Source organism: Carassius carassius, chromosome 9, assembly GCF_963082965.1.
Source record: "Carassius carassius chromosome 9, fCarCar2.1, whole genome shotgun sequence".
Classification (NCBI taxonomy): Eukaryota; Metazoa; Chordata; class Actinopteri; order Cypriniformes; family Cyprinidae; genus Carassius; species Carassius carassius.
Genome location: NC_081763.1, coordinates 8,544,112 through 8,559,657, shown reverse-complemented (window position 1 = coordinate 8,559,657; position 15,546 = coordinate 8,544,112). Strand labels below are relative to the sequence as shown.

At 36.0% G+C, this 15,546-nt stretch overlaps 2 protein-coding genes and 1 long non-coding RNA gene across 4 annotated transcripts in view; 1 reads left to right on the top strand and 2 right to left on the bottom strand.

Moving 5' to 3' along the window:
• Positions 1–859: 859 nt before the first annotated feature.
• On the bottom strand, positions 860–2,143 carry LOC132148728 (parvalbumin beta-like). Its single transcript, XM_059557426.1, has 4 exons — positions 2,132–2,143; positions 1,782–1,891; positions 1,576–1,685; positions 860–882 (listed from the first exon to the last, which is right to left on the bottom strand). The coding sequence occupies exons 1-4, from the start codon at positions 2,141–2,143 to the stop codon at positions 860–862; spliced, it is 255 nt and encodes an 84-aa protein (XP_059413409.1).
• A 5,524-nt stretch (positions 2,144–7,667) lies between these two features.
• Positions 7,668–15,546, top strand: part of LOC132148851 (serine/threonine-protein kinase LMTK2-like) — a 31,623-nt gene continuing 23,744 nt past the window's right edge. For both annotated transcript variants that reach the window (XM_059557594.1, XM_059557592.1), the window contains exon 1: positions 7,668–8,180. In XM_059557594.1, coding sequence (XP_059413577.1) covers positions 8,099–8,180 — 82 coding nt within the window. In that variant the 5' untranslated portion in view covers positions 7,668–8,098. The remainder of the gene's footprint in view (positions 8,181–15,546) is intronic.
• Positions 12,051–12,742, bottom strand: LOC132148852 (uncharacterized). Its single transcript, XR_009434971.1, has 2 exons — positions 12,422–12,742; positions 12,051–12,271 (listed from the first exon to the last, which is right to left on the bottom strand). It is a non-coding gene; the product is annotated as an uncharacterized LOC132148852 (long non-coding RNA).

Here is a 15,546-nt window from a genome sequence, read left to right as displayed (position 1 = left end):
TCATCTTCCGTCACTCCGGCTCCACAGCGGTCTTCCAGGACTCTGCCTTGGTCGCCAGAGCCTTCTGCTCCACCTAGGCCCTCCGGATCCTCGACGTCACCCTGGCTCTGCAGCTGCGCTGCTCCATCTTGGGCTCCTCACCCACCGGTGCAGTCTCCTCCTGTCGGCCCCCTGGTGTCGTCGGCCGCTTCTCCACCGTGGCTCCTCCCGCCGTCGACTCCACCATGGATCTCCATCCTGGCTGGTCTCTGGTGGACCATCTGGCTCCTCCTGCTCCCGTCTCCTCCCTGGCTCCTTCCTCCGTGGTCCCTGTCTGCTGGCCCCCTCCTGGGAGTCTGTCCTCCATGGGAACCTCCTCCCAAGTTCCCACCCACGCCTCCCTCTGTTGTTTCTATGGTGCGAGGACGCACCTACCGGGAGGGGGGAGTAATGTTACACCCCTGGACTCATTTAGTGTGTTCATGCCCCTGTGACCCAGTTTCTGTCTCCCGTGTTTGGTTTGATAAGTTCCCAGGTGTGTCTATCTTATTCCCCATGTGTTCCATGTCCCGGTTAAATGTCATTCCATCCACCTGTGTTTCCCCAATTATCCCATGCATTTAAGCCTTGTCCTTTCAGTTCAGTTTTGTCGGGTCTACAAACCGCTTACGTGTGTCTTCCTATGTGTTCCATGTTGGATATCCCCTGTGTTGGATTTAATAAAGCCTTATTTCGTTTATCCTCGGCTCCGTGTTCCTTCCAGCAGCGTAACGTATAAGACTTGCTATACATATTTTAATAAGCAACTCACAGGTAATGCATGTAAATAAGAGAGAATCATGAAATGAAGTTCAAGTCAGTGATGATATTCATCACATTTTCATCTCAGCAAGGCGCAGAATTCTGAGAAAAGAAGAAGGAAACAACAAGAAGAAAAACAAGTGAAATGCCATCCAATGCTCTCCTTAACATTTGATACTGTTCAGATATATTTTAAAATCTTTTTAGAAAAATCTGTACACACTGTAAATTTGAAAGTACTCTAAATTAATGCAAACTTTTTGTTTTGGTTTGTTTTGTTTTTCACAGACCAAACTATGTTTGTCAATCTTGCCAGTCAATATTGTTCAATTCATGCATAAAAATGTATTATATTTCTTAAAATTATAATTTTTTTAATTTATATTTTTTTAATTGATATTTTGTATGAACTAATAATAGAAATGTAAGCAGAACTCTTTAGGTTGTGTTTCCAAATACTCCAAATGTTAGATATAATGTAATCTACTATAATATAAATATTTTTAGATTTGTTTTTGTACATTGAAAGTGGGGATACTTCACACATGCAGATATAAGTTCTTTTCTTCACTGACAGAGGCAGAAAAGACCCTGCTGGACTTCCCAGTCTTTTAGGATAATCAGTTCGTCTGTACGTTATAAATTAAGTAGAATAGGTCTTATTCTCATTTGTCCAGCTGATAAGTCCCTCAGACTGAAAGAACAGCCAGACACTGAAGGAGGAGCCCTGGTTTCAATAGGAGTACGGCTCCCAGGGGCCTATTCTGAAAGGCCTAAGCGCTGATTTGGCTTTACCTCCCATCCCAATTTTGCAGTCTCCATCACTGTCCCCAGCTCCCAAGAGAGAGTTGGTCTCGGCCTCCGTGAGCTCTCTGGCCTTTGAGCAGAAGTTCTGGAGGAAGCATCTGGAACAAGCATGCAACAATTATATTACATAGTGCATACTAATAATCCAATTCACAAATAAACAAGTTCTGATTGAGGTTGAAAGAGCACTTTACTTCAGCTCCTCTTTTTTAATAAATCCACTCCTGTCCTGGTCCAGGGCCTTGAACACCTTCTCCCCTTCTGAAGTAGCTTTACCTATCAGCCCCACTTGTTCAAAGAACGTCTGAATGACAAAAATATGCTCAACAAAATGAAAATATTTAGGGTGTTTATGTATTTGAATTTTGTACAAAATGTCCATCCATTTGGACTGAGCACAGTTTTAACATAAACCAACGAATAAACATAATGTGATGCATATTTGTCAGTCATACATGCATGAAATAACCAGGTTTATATACATATGATCTATAAATGCAATTTTTTTTCAATCTCATATAACTGAACTAATATTGCTTGTTACACAGCTAGCCATCGCTGGAGATATTCTCAATGTTTAAACTTCCTAACTGTTTTCACGGTGTACAGATTTATGTTGATTTACAGTATGCTTGAATAAATACATTATAAAATAAGGATTATTTAAATGAAATCAGTAGATGCCAAAAGTTAATGACAAACTACGCCATGATTTTTTCTGATCTGTTTCTAAGATGTTTAATGAATGAGTGACAGATATGCATCAAGTTAAGTTGATTGTTTTATGTTAAAATTGGATGAAATATGCATATACAACTCAAATGAATAGATCTTAAAAGTAGGCCTTTTTCTATAGCTTTTCTGTCAAATTTGAATGTACCAATAAAGTAGAATAAGCATTTACAAAAATGATGCTAGCCTTATATTAGGCATGACCTTGGGAATATGCATGGATGCAAATGCATTGCAATGAAAAAAAAAAAAGTTGTTAAAAATCCTAATTTAAACACCTGACTCCACCAACAGTAACTTGACAGCAGTGGTGTATGTCAAGAAGCAGACACTGACCGTTGTGGAAGTGATGTGTGCTCCTCCTCAGATGTATCCTCAGCAACAATGAAGACACAGAGACCCTCTCCTGCAGTTCTGGGACCTAAAGAGCAGAGAGAGCGTAAAACCCATGCCCTTAAACCCACAAGAGGCCTCAAAACACCTCCCTCCTCATTAGTTAATCCAAGCAGATCAATTCTGATAGCTAATGGTCTGAAAGGATGTTTTTTTCTTTCATTGGCTCTGCTCACTACTGAGATTGCAAAATATTCTGGCAAGGTAAATGGCTTGAACTTGTTCTGTGCTTAAATGCAAAACTAATTTGCAAATTGAAAAATCACAATCATATATAGAAACAAAATATAGAATCAGCACAACAACGTTAAAGGTGTTGAGATGAGGTAACCTTACTAATATATTCATAAAACAAATAAGCTAAAATAAAAGTTGAAAATAAAATAGTAAAATTAGTTAATGCTTTAACTAACATGAGCTAACAATTACACCATTATGTTTTAAGTATTTTCCCACCTATTTAACTTTTTATAATAATTTCGGTCATTTCTACTCAAAGATTTAACCTGATGAGCCGTAAGAAATTAAAGCTGGTTGGAACGGTCTGCTTATACTAAAAGCAGTTAAAAGTTGTAGCTAGATGAAGTGTTTACAGTGTTTTTTCATAGCTTTAGCAACACAAGATCTTTATTTTTTTCTTTGTGTAAAGGGCACAGATAAGAACCTTATACATAAAACTGGAGGAACAAACCCATTTTTGTTGAAAAAAAAGAGAAATACGTTTCTTTTGGTGAAACATTAATTAAATATGGTGAGCACACTGCATAAGGTGGTGAGCTGGAAAAAGGCTTTGGGGAGTGGGTTACTCACGTGATACAGTATAGTGTCCATATAGGAGCAATAGTGAGTGGGCAAAAAGCTTTTTTCACGCCATTTTCATTTCTATTTCATTCATCTCAGGTGTTCTGTAACAGCTCCTTCTTCTGCTGTTATTAAATGAAGCCATGATGCTGTAAGTTGCTTCATCTTTTTGTGGAAACATCATTCACAAGTTGGGGATCAGTAAACTTTTCAATACAACAACAACAACAAAATAAGGAAATTAATACTTCCATTTAGTGAGGATGCATTGAATAGGTCAAAAGTTCACAGTAAAGACATTTATAAGGTTACAATTAAATTGTTTTCTTTTAATAAATGCTGTTATATGAATTTTCCATTCATCATTCATATAAGAATACTGTAAAATTATGATTTCCACAAAAATATTAAGCAGCAAGTTTAAGCAAAAGTTCAATATTGATAGTAAGAAACGTTATTAATAATTCAATACAAATAATAATTTAGCAGCAAATCATCATATCAGAATGATTTCTGAAGGATCGTGACACTGAAGACTGGAGTAAAGATGCTGAAAATTGCACTTAAATTACACTTGAAAATATATTAAAATAGAAAACATTTCTTTTAAATTGTAAAAATATTTTGCAATATTACTGCTTTTTATTGTATTTCTGGTCAAATAAAAGCAGCCTTGGTGAGCATAAGAGACAACAACAACAACAACAAAAACAAACAAACAAAAACAAAACAAAAAAGCTTTAATACTTTTTTACTGGCAACGTTCTTCAATCCACAAATGAAAACAAAAAAGGTGGCCTTTATTTTGAAAAACAAGGCTTTTTACCCCAAATGCCTTATACAACTGTTAATAAAACACAACTGATTCCATTACCTTAAACAAAACAATCAAAACATTTCAGAAGGATTTCAGAGGTTCTCATTATCTTCATACGTCTGCATCATTATTATAAAAAAAAAACATACAAATACAAAACAAATTAATACAAACACGCACACAAAGAGACACGTCTGGTTCACTATCCTTGTACAGACTCGTAGGCGTAACAGTTTTTATACTGTAAAAACTGTATTTTCTATCACCCTTTACACCAACCCTACACCTAACCCTAACCCTCACAGGAAACTTTCTGCATTTTTACAATCTCAAAAAAACTCATGTTGTATGATTTATATACGGTGCCCGTAAAGTGACTTGTTCGGTTTACTTAGTTTTGTTGTGGCCACAAAATAATAACTCATGGGAACGTGATAATTTGTCGTGGCCATGAGATATTAATTTGTGGGAACGTCATATTAACTCGTGGCCACGAGATCATTTTGTTGAGGGAACGACATGTTTTTCTCGTGGCCACGAGTTTAATGCGTAAACAAACCTGCGTGACCATAGCAACCCAGGATTATCAGAGATGGATTCATTAATATTTTATTTTGAATTAAGTAATTATTATATTATTTATACAATTTATATACAATAATCTTTTTATGAATTTACATTTTATGCATTTATGACATTTTATGTTAATGTAGAGCATTTACAGTATGCTATTATTTACAAAACGTATTCATAATGTTAAGTAAAGAGATCGAAATTGAAGCAAAAAAAAAGAATATTAATGAAATAAAAAAAAATAACCAATAATAATAGGCTAATAATAATAATGTACACATATTACGTGGGAAATACTATCAGTTAATGGACTTACAAGACTGTAGGATGGATAAAAAACGTTTTTATATTTTATTATGCACTTTATGTCATATTTATTTATTATAAACTTAATTTGAATGCTGACGATCGCATGTAATACAGCCCGGTAGCCAAAGCATATGGTTAACATAAAAATTACTTAATTCAAAATAAAATATTAATGAATCCATCTCTGATAATCCTGGGTTGCTATGGTCACGCAGGTTTGTTTACGCATTAAACTCGTGGCCACGAGAAAAACATGTCGTTCCCTCAACATAAGAAGTCGTGACCACGAGAAATAGATGTTGTTCCCTCAACAAAATGATCTCGTGGCCACGAGTTAATATGACGTTCCCACAAATTAATATCTCATGGCCACGACATATTATCACGTTCCCACGAGTTATTATTTCGTGGCCACAATAAAATTAAGTAAACTGAACAAGTCACCTTATGGGCACCGTATTTATAAGCTTCTGTACCAAATGGGTCCTCAATTAGTTGGTGTGTATTCAGGTTTAATTCCCCACCACCAGTATAGAAAACATGAACAGTATATATATATATAGTCTGTGTGTGTGTGTGTGTGTGTGTGTAATTATAATTATTCTCCCATATAAATATAAAAAAAACAGTAAAACACACACACACACACACAGTATATATACCCTCAGTATGTGTATGTGTGTGTGTGTGTCTGTATATTAAAGGGTTAGTTCACCCAATTTGCATAATTATGTCATTAATAACTCACCCTCATGTCGTTCCAAACCCGTAAGACCTCCGTTTATCTTCTGAACACAGTTTAAGATATTTTAGATTTAGTCCGAGAGCTCTCAGTCCCTCCATTGAAGCTGTGTGTACGGTCTACTGTCCATGTCCAGAAGGGTAAGAAAAACATCATCAAAGTAGTCCATGTGACATCAGAGGCTCAGTTAGAATATGTTGAAGCATCGGAAATACATTTTGGTCCAAAAATAACAAAAACTATGACTTTATTCAGCATTGTCTTCTCTTCCGTGTCTGTTGTGAAAGAGTTCAAAACAAAGTAGTTTGTGATATCCAGTTCGCGAACGAATCACTCGATGTAACCAGATCTTTTTGAACCAGTTCACCAAATCGAACTGAATCATTTAAAACGGTTCGCGTCTCCAATACGCATTAATCCACAAATGACTTAAACGGTTAACTTTTTTCAATGTGGCTGACACTCCCTCTGAGTTAAAACAAACCAATATCCCGGAGTAATTCATTTACTCAAACAGTACACTGACTGAACTGCTGTGAAGAGAGAATTGAAGATGAACACCGAGCCGAGCCAGATAATGACTTGTTCACGAGTCAAGAACCGTTTCTGTCAGACGCCTCCGATTCGTGAACCGAGGAGCTGATAATACTGCGCATGTGTGATTCAGCGTGAAGCAGACCGACACACAGAGCGTCTGAACCTAACTGATTCTTTTGGTGATTGATTCTGAACTGATTATGTGCTAATGTTATGAGCGCGGGTAAACCGAAGGCTTGAATCAAGGGCAATCATCGCCAATGAAGCCATTACGTCGAGCGTAAAAGAACTGGTGAACCGTTTTCTTCAACCGGTTTATTGAATCGAACTGTCTGGAAGAAGTACTGGTGATCCGGAAACCGATGCAACCGGTTCTTGACTCGTGAACGAGTCATTATCTGGCTCGGCTCGGTGTTCATCTTCAGTTCTCTCGTAAGTCATTTGTGGATTAATGCGTATTGGAGACATGAACCGTTTAAAACGATTCAGTTCGATTTGGTGAACTGGTTCAAAAAGATCCGGTTACATCGAATGATTCGTTCGCGAACTGGATATCACAAACTACTTTGTTTTGAACTCTCTCACAACAGACACGGAAGAGAAGACAATGCTGAATAAAGTCATAGTTTTTGCTATTTTTGGACCAAAATGTATTTTCGATGCTTCAACATATTCTAACTGACCCTCTGATATCACATGGACTACTTTGATGTTTTTCTTACCTTTCTGGACGTCGACAGTATACCGTACACACAGCTTCAATGGAGGGACTGAGAGCTCTCGGACTAAATCTAAAATATTTTAAACTGTGTCCTGAAGATGAACGGAGATCTCACGGGTTTGGAACGACATGAGGGTGAGTTATTAATGACATAATTTTGATTTTTGGGTGAACTATCCCTTTTGGGTGAACACATCACTTCTATAGTTACACAGTATATATATATATATATATATATATATATATATATATATATATATATATATATATATATATATATATATATATATATATATATAGTTACACAGTATATATCAGTATCTATCTATCTATCTATCTATCTATAGATTTACACATGTTATTATAATTATTCTCCCATTATAATTATACTCCTGTGCTCTAACACAAGTCCAGTGGTTGAGCATCAGCAGGATGTTATGTCAGCTCCACGGTTTCCTCATGATGCAGGTTCAGCGTTGCTCGTCCTGATCGAAACCCTTTCTCTTTATAACACGGCCGCTCATATGAACGCTGTCCGTTTCTGTCAGCACCGCGTGGAAAACACTTGTCCTCACATTTAATCGTCTTAGAGAGCTAGTAAACGAACGAGTGGTTTTTAAACGATGAGACATATTCGTGAGTAAGACGCCGGTAGCGGTTAGCATTAGCTTAGCTTCATGAACACCACAGCACTGTCGCGTTAGCTAACGCTCACAACGCGACACATGACTAATATCACACAACATGCGTCTTTGACACGGCGGACATAACGATATAGATGTACATAGACATAGATGAGCCAGCTCAGGCGTCATCTGCGTTATTTATTCAGATGTAATAGCTGTTTCGAGGTAGCTGAGGTAGTGGATTAGCCGCAGTGCTGAGGATGGAGGCTCTTCATGGAGGTGTGTGTTTATTAGGATTTGCCAGTCTCACACAAGCTGCTCCTGTCTCAAATACACACGCAGGTGAGTTGTCAAACACTGCCAGTCACATTATAATGTGTGTCTGCTCATATTTCACTCATGGTTTCCTTTATAATAGTGGTATGCGGCTGCTATGGTAAAACGTTAGTGGGGTTGTGGCTAAAAGGGTTACAGCAAAAACCGGAAGCGAACAATAAACTGAAATTGTTTTGTTAGCGTCTACACCTACCTCAACCCTAAACCTACCCTTTTAAATAATTGCAAAAAATAGTCATTATTGTTTTACATTGTGAGAAAAAATAGGCTTTGTTGAGTAGTTTTTTCTGTATGCCATCTAGCCTAAACCGTACAGTGGTGGTGATACCATATTTACATGGTACTTACAAAATAACAGAGTAACAGAATACTACCATGGGATATGTCCGAATACCATGTTACTATCCTGGAAGGATTTTCTGATAGTGACACCTGACCTGTGTGTAAACAAACCACCCTGACAGTGAGCAAAACTATCAACAAATAAGCACTAATCCAACATCAACATTGGTTTGGAACAGGAAATGCATGCATATGTTGACTGATCATGAGCACTTTAATGAGTCAGTAGTCAGTGTTGTGTAACAGGTAAATCTTAAACCTTTGTGTTGGGCTTCAGAATGAAGTCACTGCAAGCAGATGTGGTGAGTAAGTGATACGGTCATCAAAGGCTTATGGAAAAACACCTGACATCCTCTATGCTTTTTGCAGATGCTTTTATCCAAAGCGACATACATTGCATTAAATGTATAGTTTTATCAGTTCATTCATTCCCAGGGAATCGAACCCATGACACTGATCGTGTTTGATCTAAAGGAACTCTAAACCATTTTGATGTATGGTTTACACTTTTTAGTGGTTTCACTAAAACCGGGTCAGGTGTCCACCTCTTTCATACTCCCCATGATGCCTTGCACGAGTTATGAGAGAAACTGTACTTAAAATGTTACCAATAAGATACGATACTAATTAGTTTGAGCTTAGGGCTGGGTGGGCAGTATGATGATATATATGGGATGGACGAAATTAAAAGTCTATCGATTCATATTGTGCTCTATCGATTATTTCGTGGTGCCGCAAAATACATTGTTGACAGCCGTACGTTTTCATTATTTGAATGACTGCAGTCTTACATGCATTACACGGGCATGTAGGCAGACAAGTGAATAACAGCATGTACGCGCTCACGTCACGTTGCTGTGTGCATGGTCACAAAAACTGAATGTTTGCATGCAGTTTAAAACAACTGATTTTAGGCCGTTGAAACACAAACAACAGAGCTATATATTTATTTATATATATATATATATATATATATATATATATATATATATATATATATATATATATATATATATATATATATGTATATATAGATAGATGGATATAACTTACACAGTGAAGACTAATTCATTAACACAATGTATTTCTTATTTATTGTATTTTTTGGCCTTTGCTTGTAATTAGTTTCTTGCTCTTATTTCACCATTGACTGTTTATGTATCTCCAGTGAGCTTGAGTTTAAAAAAAAAAAAATATATATATATATTTTCTTGTATTATTTTGATATTGACAAGGATTATGAAAATCCTATGGTATCAAATTTTATTATCATAAAAACCTTATTAAAAGAAAAAATAACTATATCAAAATATATATATTGTTATCGAGATATAAAATTTCTCATATCGTGATATAAGATTTTGGTCATACGCCCATCCCTATTTGAGCTATAGCGTTTGTACAATGAGACATTATTTTCTTCACCCTTTAACCATTGAACATCTTAAAGAGAATTAAAATGTCAGAGTATTAACAAATTACTTTCGGCAGACCGTGAATAACCCCAAAAGCTCATATGAGTCCATGTCTTTATTATGTAACATACATGAATGTGTCAATGAAACAAAGTTTATTATCTGGAACATTGATGTATTATTCAAAGTGCTTCTGTCATAAATTGTTGCCATCAATCATAATTGCCCTCTACAAATTTTTTATTTAAGTTTCCATTAAACTCTGTATGTGAAAACAAACTGGGAAAGAGGAACGACAGATGATTTGAGGAGAAAAACAAGTTCATTCCAGTGAATTATTCATGTTCATTAAATTAAGGAGAGTAGACCACAAGAACACAGTATCTGTTGTCTTCTCCAAATATTTACAGCAGGAACATTTTAAAATAAAAATCAGGTGAAACCGAACACAACTAGCAGACTGAAAAGAGCTCTTGTCACAGATACTCTTGTGATACCAATGTCACATTAAAATACCAAGCGTTACATTACTTTGCTTATGGATAGAAATAGAGCATGACGAGAAATACACCTCATTCAGTCAAAAAGACAAATGGGGTTTATTTATAAGCATACCTTTATTATTTGAAATGATTTGTTTCTGTCATCTTGAGTGAAAGTTCCCCAAACTGTATGTGCCACCCATAATGTAAAACACAGTAGACTTGTTTGGACAAAGGTGTTTAGGGCTGCTTCCTTAGAACAGGTGGGATGACTTACAGAAAGCCAACACGTAAACCCAAGCATAGCCCTCTTATCAGTGCTGAATGATTTACATGGTTAGAAGGTCTTTTAGAAAGATGACTTTGTAATTACAAGCACTTTATAATCATGTTTGATCACATGAACCATCTACATGTTTTGAATATTATTTTAAGACCACTTTCTACAAGGCCAATTGGGCCATTTGTCTCTCAGTAAGCAAAGGGTCTGGTTCATTAGTAAGTACTGATGATGATGTAGTGAGGGAAGCAGTCAGCGCAATGTGATGAAGTCTGCTGATTAATAGCGCTGACCCAGATGGAGTCTACTCACTGCTTTGGTTTGGTGATTATATTTGTATTCAGGGTTCAGGCTTGATCGGCAGTCTTTGAAACATCAGGCAGGTGCTGCTGGGGTGTTAATATATTTACCCTGATGGGGATTTGATTCAGATGTGATTCTTTTAACTGATGCAGTGCATTAAGAAATCAGAAATTTGGTCTTAATTCTGTCTGATTCTTCATTCATTTTGACAGTTTTGGTATGACAGTTATGATTAAATATTTAATTTTAAATATAAACTGCAGACACTTTTAGTTCTTACGTTTTAAATAGGCACAATATAAGGCCCCGGTATACTTCAAATGCATTTGAAGAACGAACTGAAATGACGTAACTTAGAACAAAATCAGGATGAAACAAAGTTTGTTTTGAGTTTTTTCGCAGTTCGAAAACAACTTTCTGGGGGAGTTCGCTTTGGCTCCTAAACACCTTTGAGTTTCTATTGGTCCGTGGTGATTACGCAATCGGTGGGTGTGTTTTGAAACTCCACCTTCTTTGACGCTTGATTGTTTTTTTCTTAGTTCGTTCCTCATTCTGTGGAGGTCTTACAGTAGAGCAACATCTCCAGAATACACTGGAGTGTCGAATAGCTGAGCTGCACAGATATATCCACACCTGTACGATCGCTCGCGGACAGACTTTAAAGATTCAGAGAAAGTATTTAATTCCTACAAAAAAAATTGGAATGAAGCTTAGTGTCGACGACCAGGAGCTATGCAAAAATCGACGAAGAGAAACATCCGAAACAAGTTTTCCAAAGCCATGAACAGAATGAAAGAAAGAATAAAGAAATAAGGTGGCAAGTACCAAATACATGAGTTTCAGATAAATGTAACGCCATACTGCTGCTGCTGCTGTTGTTGTAGTTGTTCGCGAATTTAAAGGGTACACAGTAAAATAAATGCCAAACAAATATACAATAATAAACCTTTGTTTTTATAAAAGTAAATCATGACACCACATAAAATATAAAAAGGTGTAACAATTTATCCAGTTTAATAAAATAAATGAACAATAATAAAATAAAGCAACAAACTGACCACATCATGCTAAAGTTCTCAGACTATGAGCCATTCACACTTCCCATAAAGGACTGATTATGGAATGGTTGTTTTGTATTGCAGACATGATTCTTGACTTGGTGTGAGCACCATGACATGTTTACTTTAATCTACACCCCGCCTTCAGCAGCGCAGGGGGGTTGGAAAGTTCATTAACAGTATACCGTCGCTCAGCCTTTACAAACTTCTTTTTGTCCTGAAACAAAGAACGAAAATGAACTTTGTTTGACGTATATTGGGGCCTATCCACATGAACATAATTAAAAATGGACATTACATTTTTATATTTTGTAAATAATGCTTTGAATTTTTATTGTCAGATCTAGGCCTGGGTATGTTTACATACCTAGTCACAGTCAGACTGTCTTTCTATTTTACTGTGCCTTAGCATTTCTTCTCTGGTCCTCTGTGTAGTGTGTGAGTGTGTGTGCCGTCTTTCGTTTCTCACCCCTGCTGCATCTTCACATCGTTCCATGCAGATGAGCTAAATGTGGAAGGAGGGCTATTGATAGTTGTCTTGACTGTGTTTCAGCTTGCCTCTATGACACAATTTCCCAGCACCAGACTTGAAAGTCAGAAGCTGTTTTTTTTTAAAACCCGGTTCCTGCACCTTGTGGGGTGTTGTCAAAAAAATATTATCATTTACAGATAAAGCGTGACATAATCATCATTGTTTATTTTCAGTGCGGTAGTTGCAGTCATGCTGTCATTATTCAATAACATTATAAGAAATCTAGCAACAGTGCTTAAACCAATAAGACAGTCATTTTAGCAAATGAAAACACTTTTGCACAGTGCTAATTCTTTACAGACTGCGTGATTTAAATGTACAGACTAACTAAGTGTTCCTGTGGCTCAGTGGTAGAGATTGCATAAGCAGTGCAAGGTTGTGGGTTCGATTCCCAGGGAATACATGTTAGGTAGAAAATGTTTGCCTGTATGCACTGTAAGTCGATTTGGATAAAAGTGTCTGCTAAATGCATAAATATAATATAATATAAATATTATATAACCCTTGTATGCAAAACTACACAATTTAAAATCAACTGTTCATAAGGTTTGTTGTTAGACAAGGTGAACAAAATTGGTGCTTTGATTGCGGCTTTGTGGCAGAGATTGTGTTTAGAGCCATAATCCTTATAATCTTTCAAATGTTGTATTGTACAAGCTCCTTTTTCCATTTGCTGAAGTTCACCCACACAGCCCTTTATTTTTAGCACACTGACAGTCAGCCAGTATAGACCCATGACGTAGTCTTGAAACACACAATGTAAACCCCAAATCATCAGTATAAAGCTATTAATAAATATAATGATAATTTTGACCACAATATTTAAAACTACATTTATGTAAACATTTTCATATTGTCTTAAAAATTAAAGACCTCGTGACAAGACTTAGGCCCTGTTAACACATGGCATTAATTTTTTTAATTTTATGTTTTGAATGCCAATCAAATTGAATGAAGTGGTCAGCGATGAATACAGGTATAAATTAGGTCTTGTGATTTTGTGTTCTGAGATGGTCTTAAATCAGTTTGACCACATTGCATGTGTAGTTTAAACGCTTCTCTGTCCATGCTCATTGGAAAAACATGTCTCTACTATCTACATTTTTGCAAAACAAAAACGTATTTATACATTAGAAGTGGACCGATTGATCTGTTTTGACGATTAATCAGCTAGTTAGTTGATTGCAGGAACTACTGGCTATCGTTAAAAATCCATATATAATTTTTCTTGGTTTTGTCCGCTGCTGGAGCGGTTGTGAATCATTATGAAGTATGAGAGTGAAATCACTGACACCGCATGCTGTTTGTTTTGACACGTGACACTGTGCGCTGCACAGAGCGGGACACTTCAGATGTGGATTAAACACATCTTTCACATCTTAAGTAAATACACAAAGTATGTCTGTATGGCTGTCTTCATGAATATTCTTCTAAGTTCAGTCAGTTATGTGAATATAAACAGTTCTGCACAGGAGAAACTTGGTGGTTTTCCAAACAAAAATAAATATATACTATCAGTATCGGCATCGGCTATCGGCCAAAATGAGTTGAAAAATATCGGATATCTGCAAAAGTCCAATATTGTGCATCCCTAATTATATTTGTCCCAAATCATAGTTAATGTACATAATGACTTTACCCTAGGCTGTAAAATTGTATATTGTGGATTTATCAGTGAAACATTTGTCTTTCTGTGGCTCTAATAAAGTCTGTATGCTTCATTTATAGAGCCATATAGATTGCAGATTGCTATGGGTTTTTTTAAACACTGAACTTCAAACTCTTCAAATAATGTGCTGACAGAAAATTTCTAAGTAGTAGGCCTATACTTGTTCCTGTTTGCAATAGTGCTATTGTGCTGTAACATGGTACTGGTACAACACTAGTAAAACGACGCTACCCTCTCGTGACGCTATGCTCTGCTCACATGCTCTGAAAATAATAGCTTTGTAGGGTTATACATTATTTGGAAAATTGCAATATTCTTTTTTTTTATTAAATGTAAATTAAATCTGACCCTTTTACTTTGAACTTTATAAAAAATAATAATATATATAAATAATAATATATCTTCTGTCCAATTTTATTGTTTTACTTTCAATAAAAGTGTGGTTACTTTATCGGTTTGCATTTTTTAAATTCAGTATCATTAAAATTATTGAGTTAAAAGAAATTATACAAAATTATTTTATATTATATAATGAAACGGTTTTGGTTTTCGGCCAAGTGCATCCAGAATTTTAGTTTTTTTAACACCCAGAATTTTTATTTCAGTGCGTCTCTATAGTAAAAGCTTATTTTCTTGTGGTTTCTCGCACAATAATACATTATGACCTCATAACGCATTTGCCATTGTGCATGATTTAAAAACTAATACATTTTGACATTTGTACCACATGTCTGGCTCCATATGTAGGCCTGTGTTTTTTTCCTGACATTGTAAACTTGCTCGGTAGCTCACATGGTACAGCGCTGCACTTGTGATGCACTTGGGTATGAATCCAGTGAAAGAGTCAAGGCACTCAATAAAACCGCTCAAGGACTTGTAGAAGTAAACTAAAATAATTTGGCTGCTTTAACAAATGCATTATTATGTTACATTTGCTTTTGGTTAACATTGCCGGTTAAATTTAGGGTAGGGTTTTGTTTTTGGTGGTACTTTTAAACATAATACAGCATTAATCTTTTACTACCATTCACCAGACATTTGCTACATTAACGTCAAATTTCTTTAGCACGAAACATAAACCACACAAGCCATCTCGATAAATATAATGACACGCTATTGAAGATTTGAAAAGACGGACAGTGTCTTAGTACAACCCGAATTCCGGAAAAGTTGGGACGTTTTTTAAATTTTAATAAAATGAAAACTAAAGGAATTTCAAATCACATGAGCCAATATTTTATTCACAATAGAACATAGATAACATAGCAAATGTTTAAACTGAGAAATTTTA

Bases quoted from the DNA above. Each gene is read 5' to 3' on its own strand.
- LOC132148728 (XM_059557426.1), bottom strand. The intron at 1,686-1,781 runs GTAAAGTGCTCT...TGCTTGTTCCAG, and splicing joins ATTAAAAAAGAGGAGCTGAA to ATGCTTCCTCCAGAACTTCT. The intron at 883-1,575 runs GTAAAGCCAAAT...TTCTTTTCTCAG, and splicing joins CTGCAAAATTGGGATGGGAG to AATTCTGCGCCTTGCTGAGA.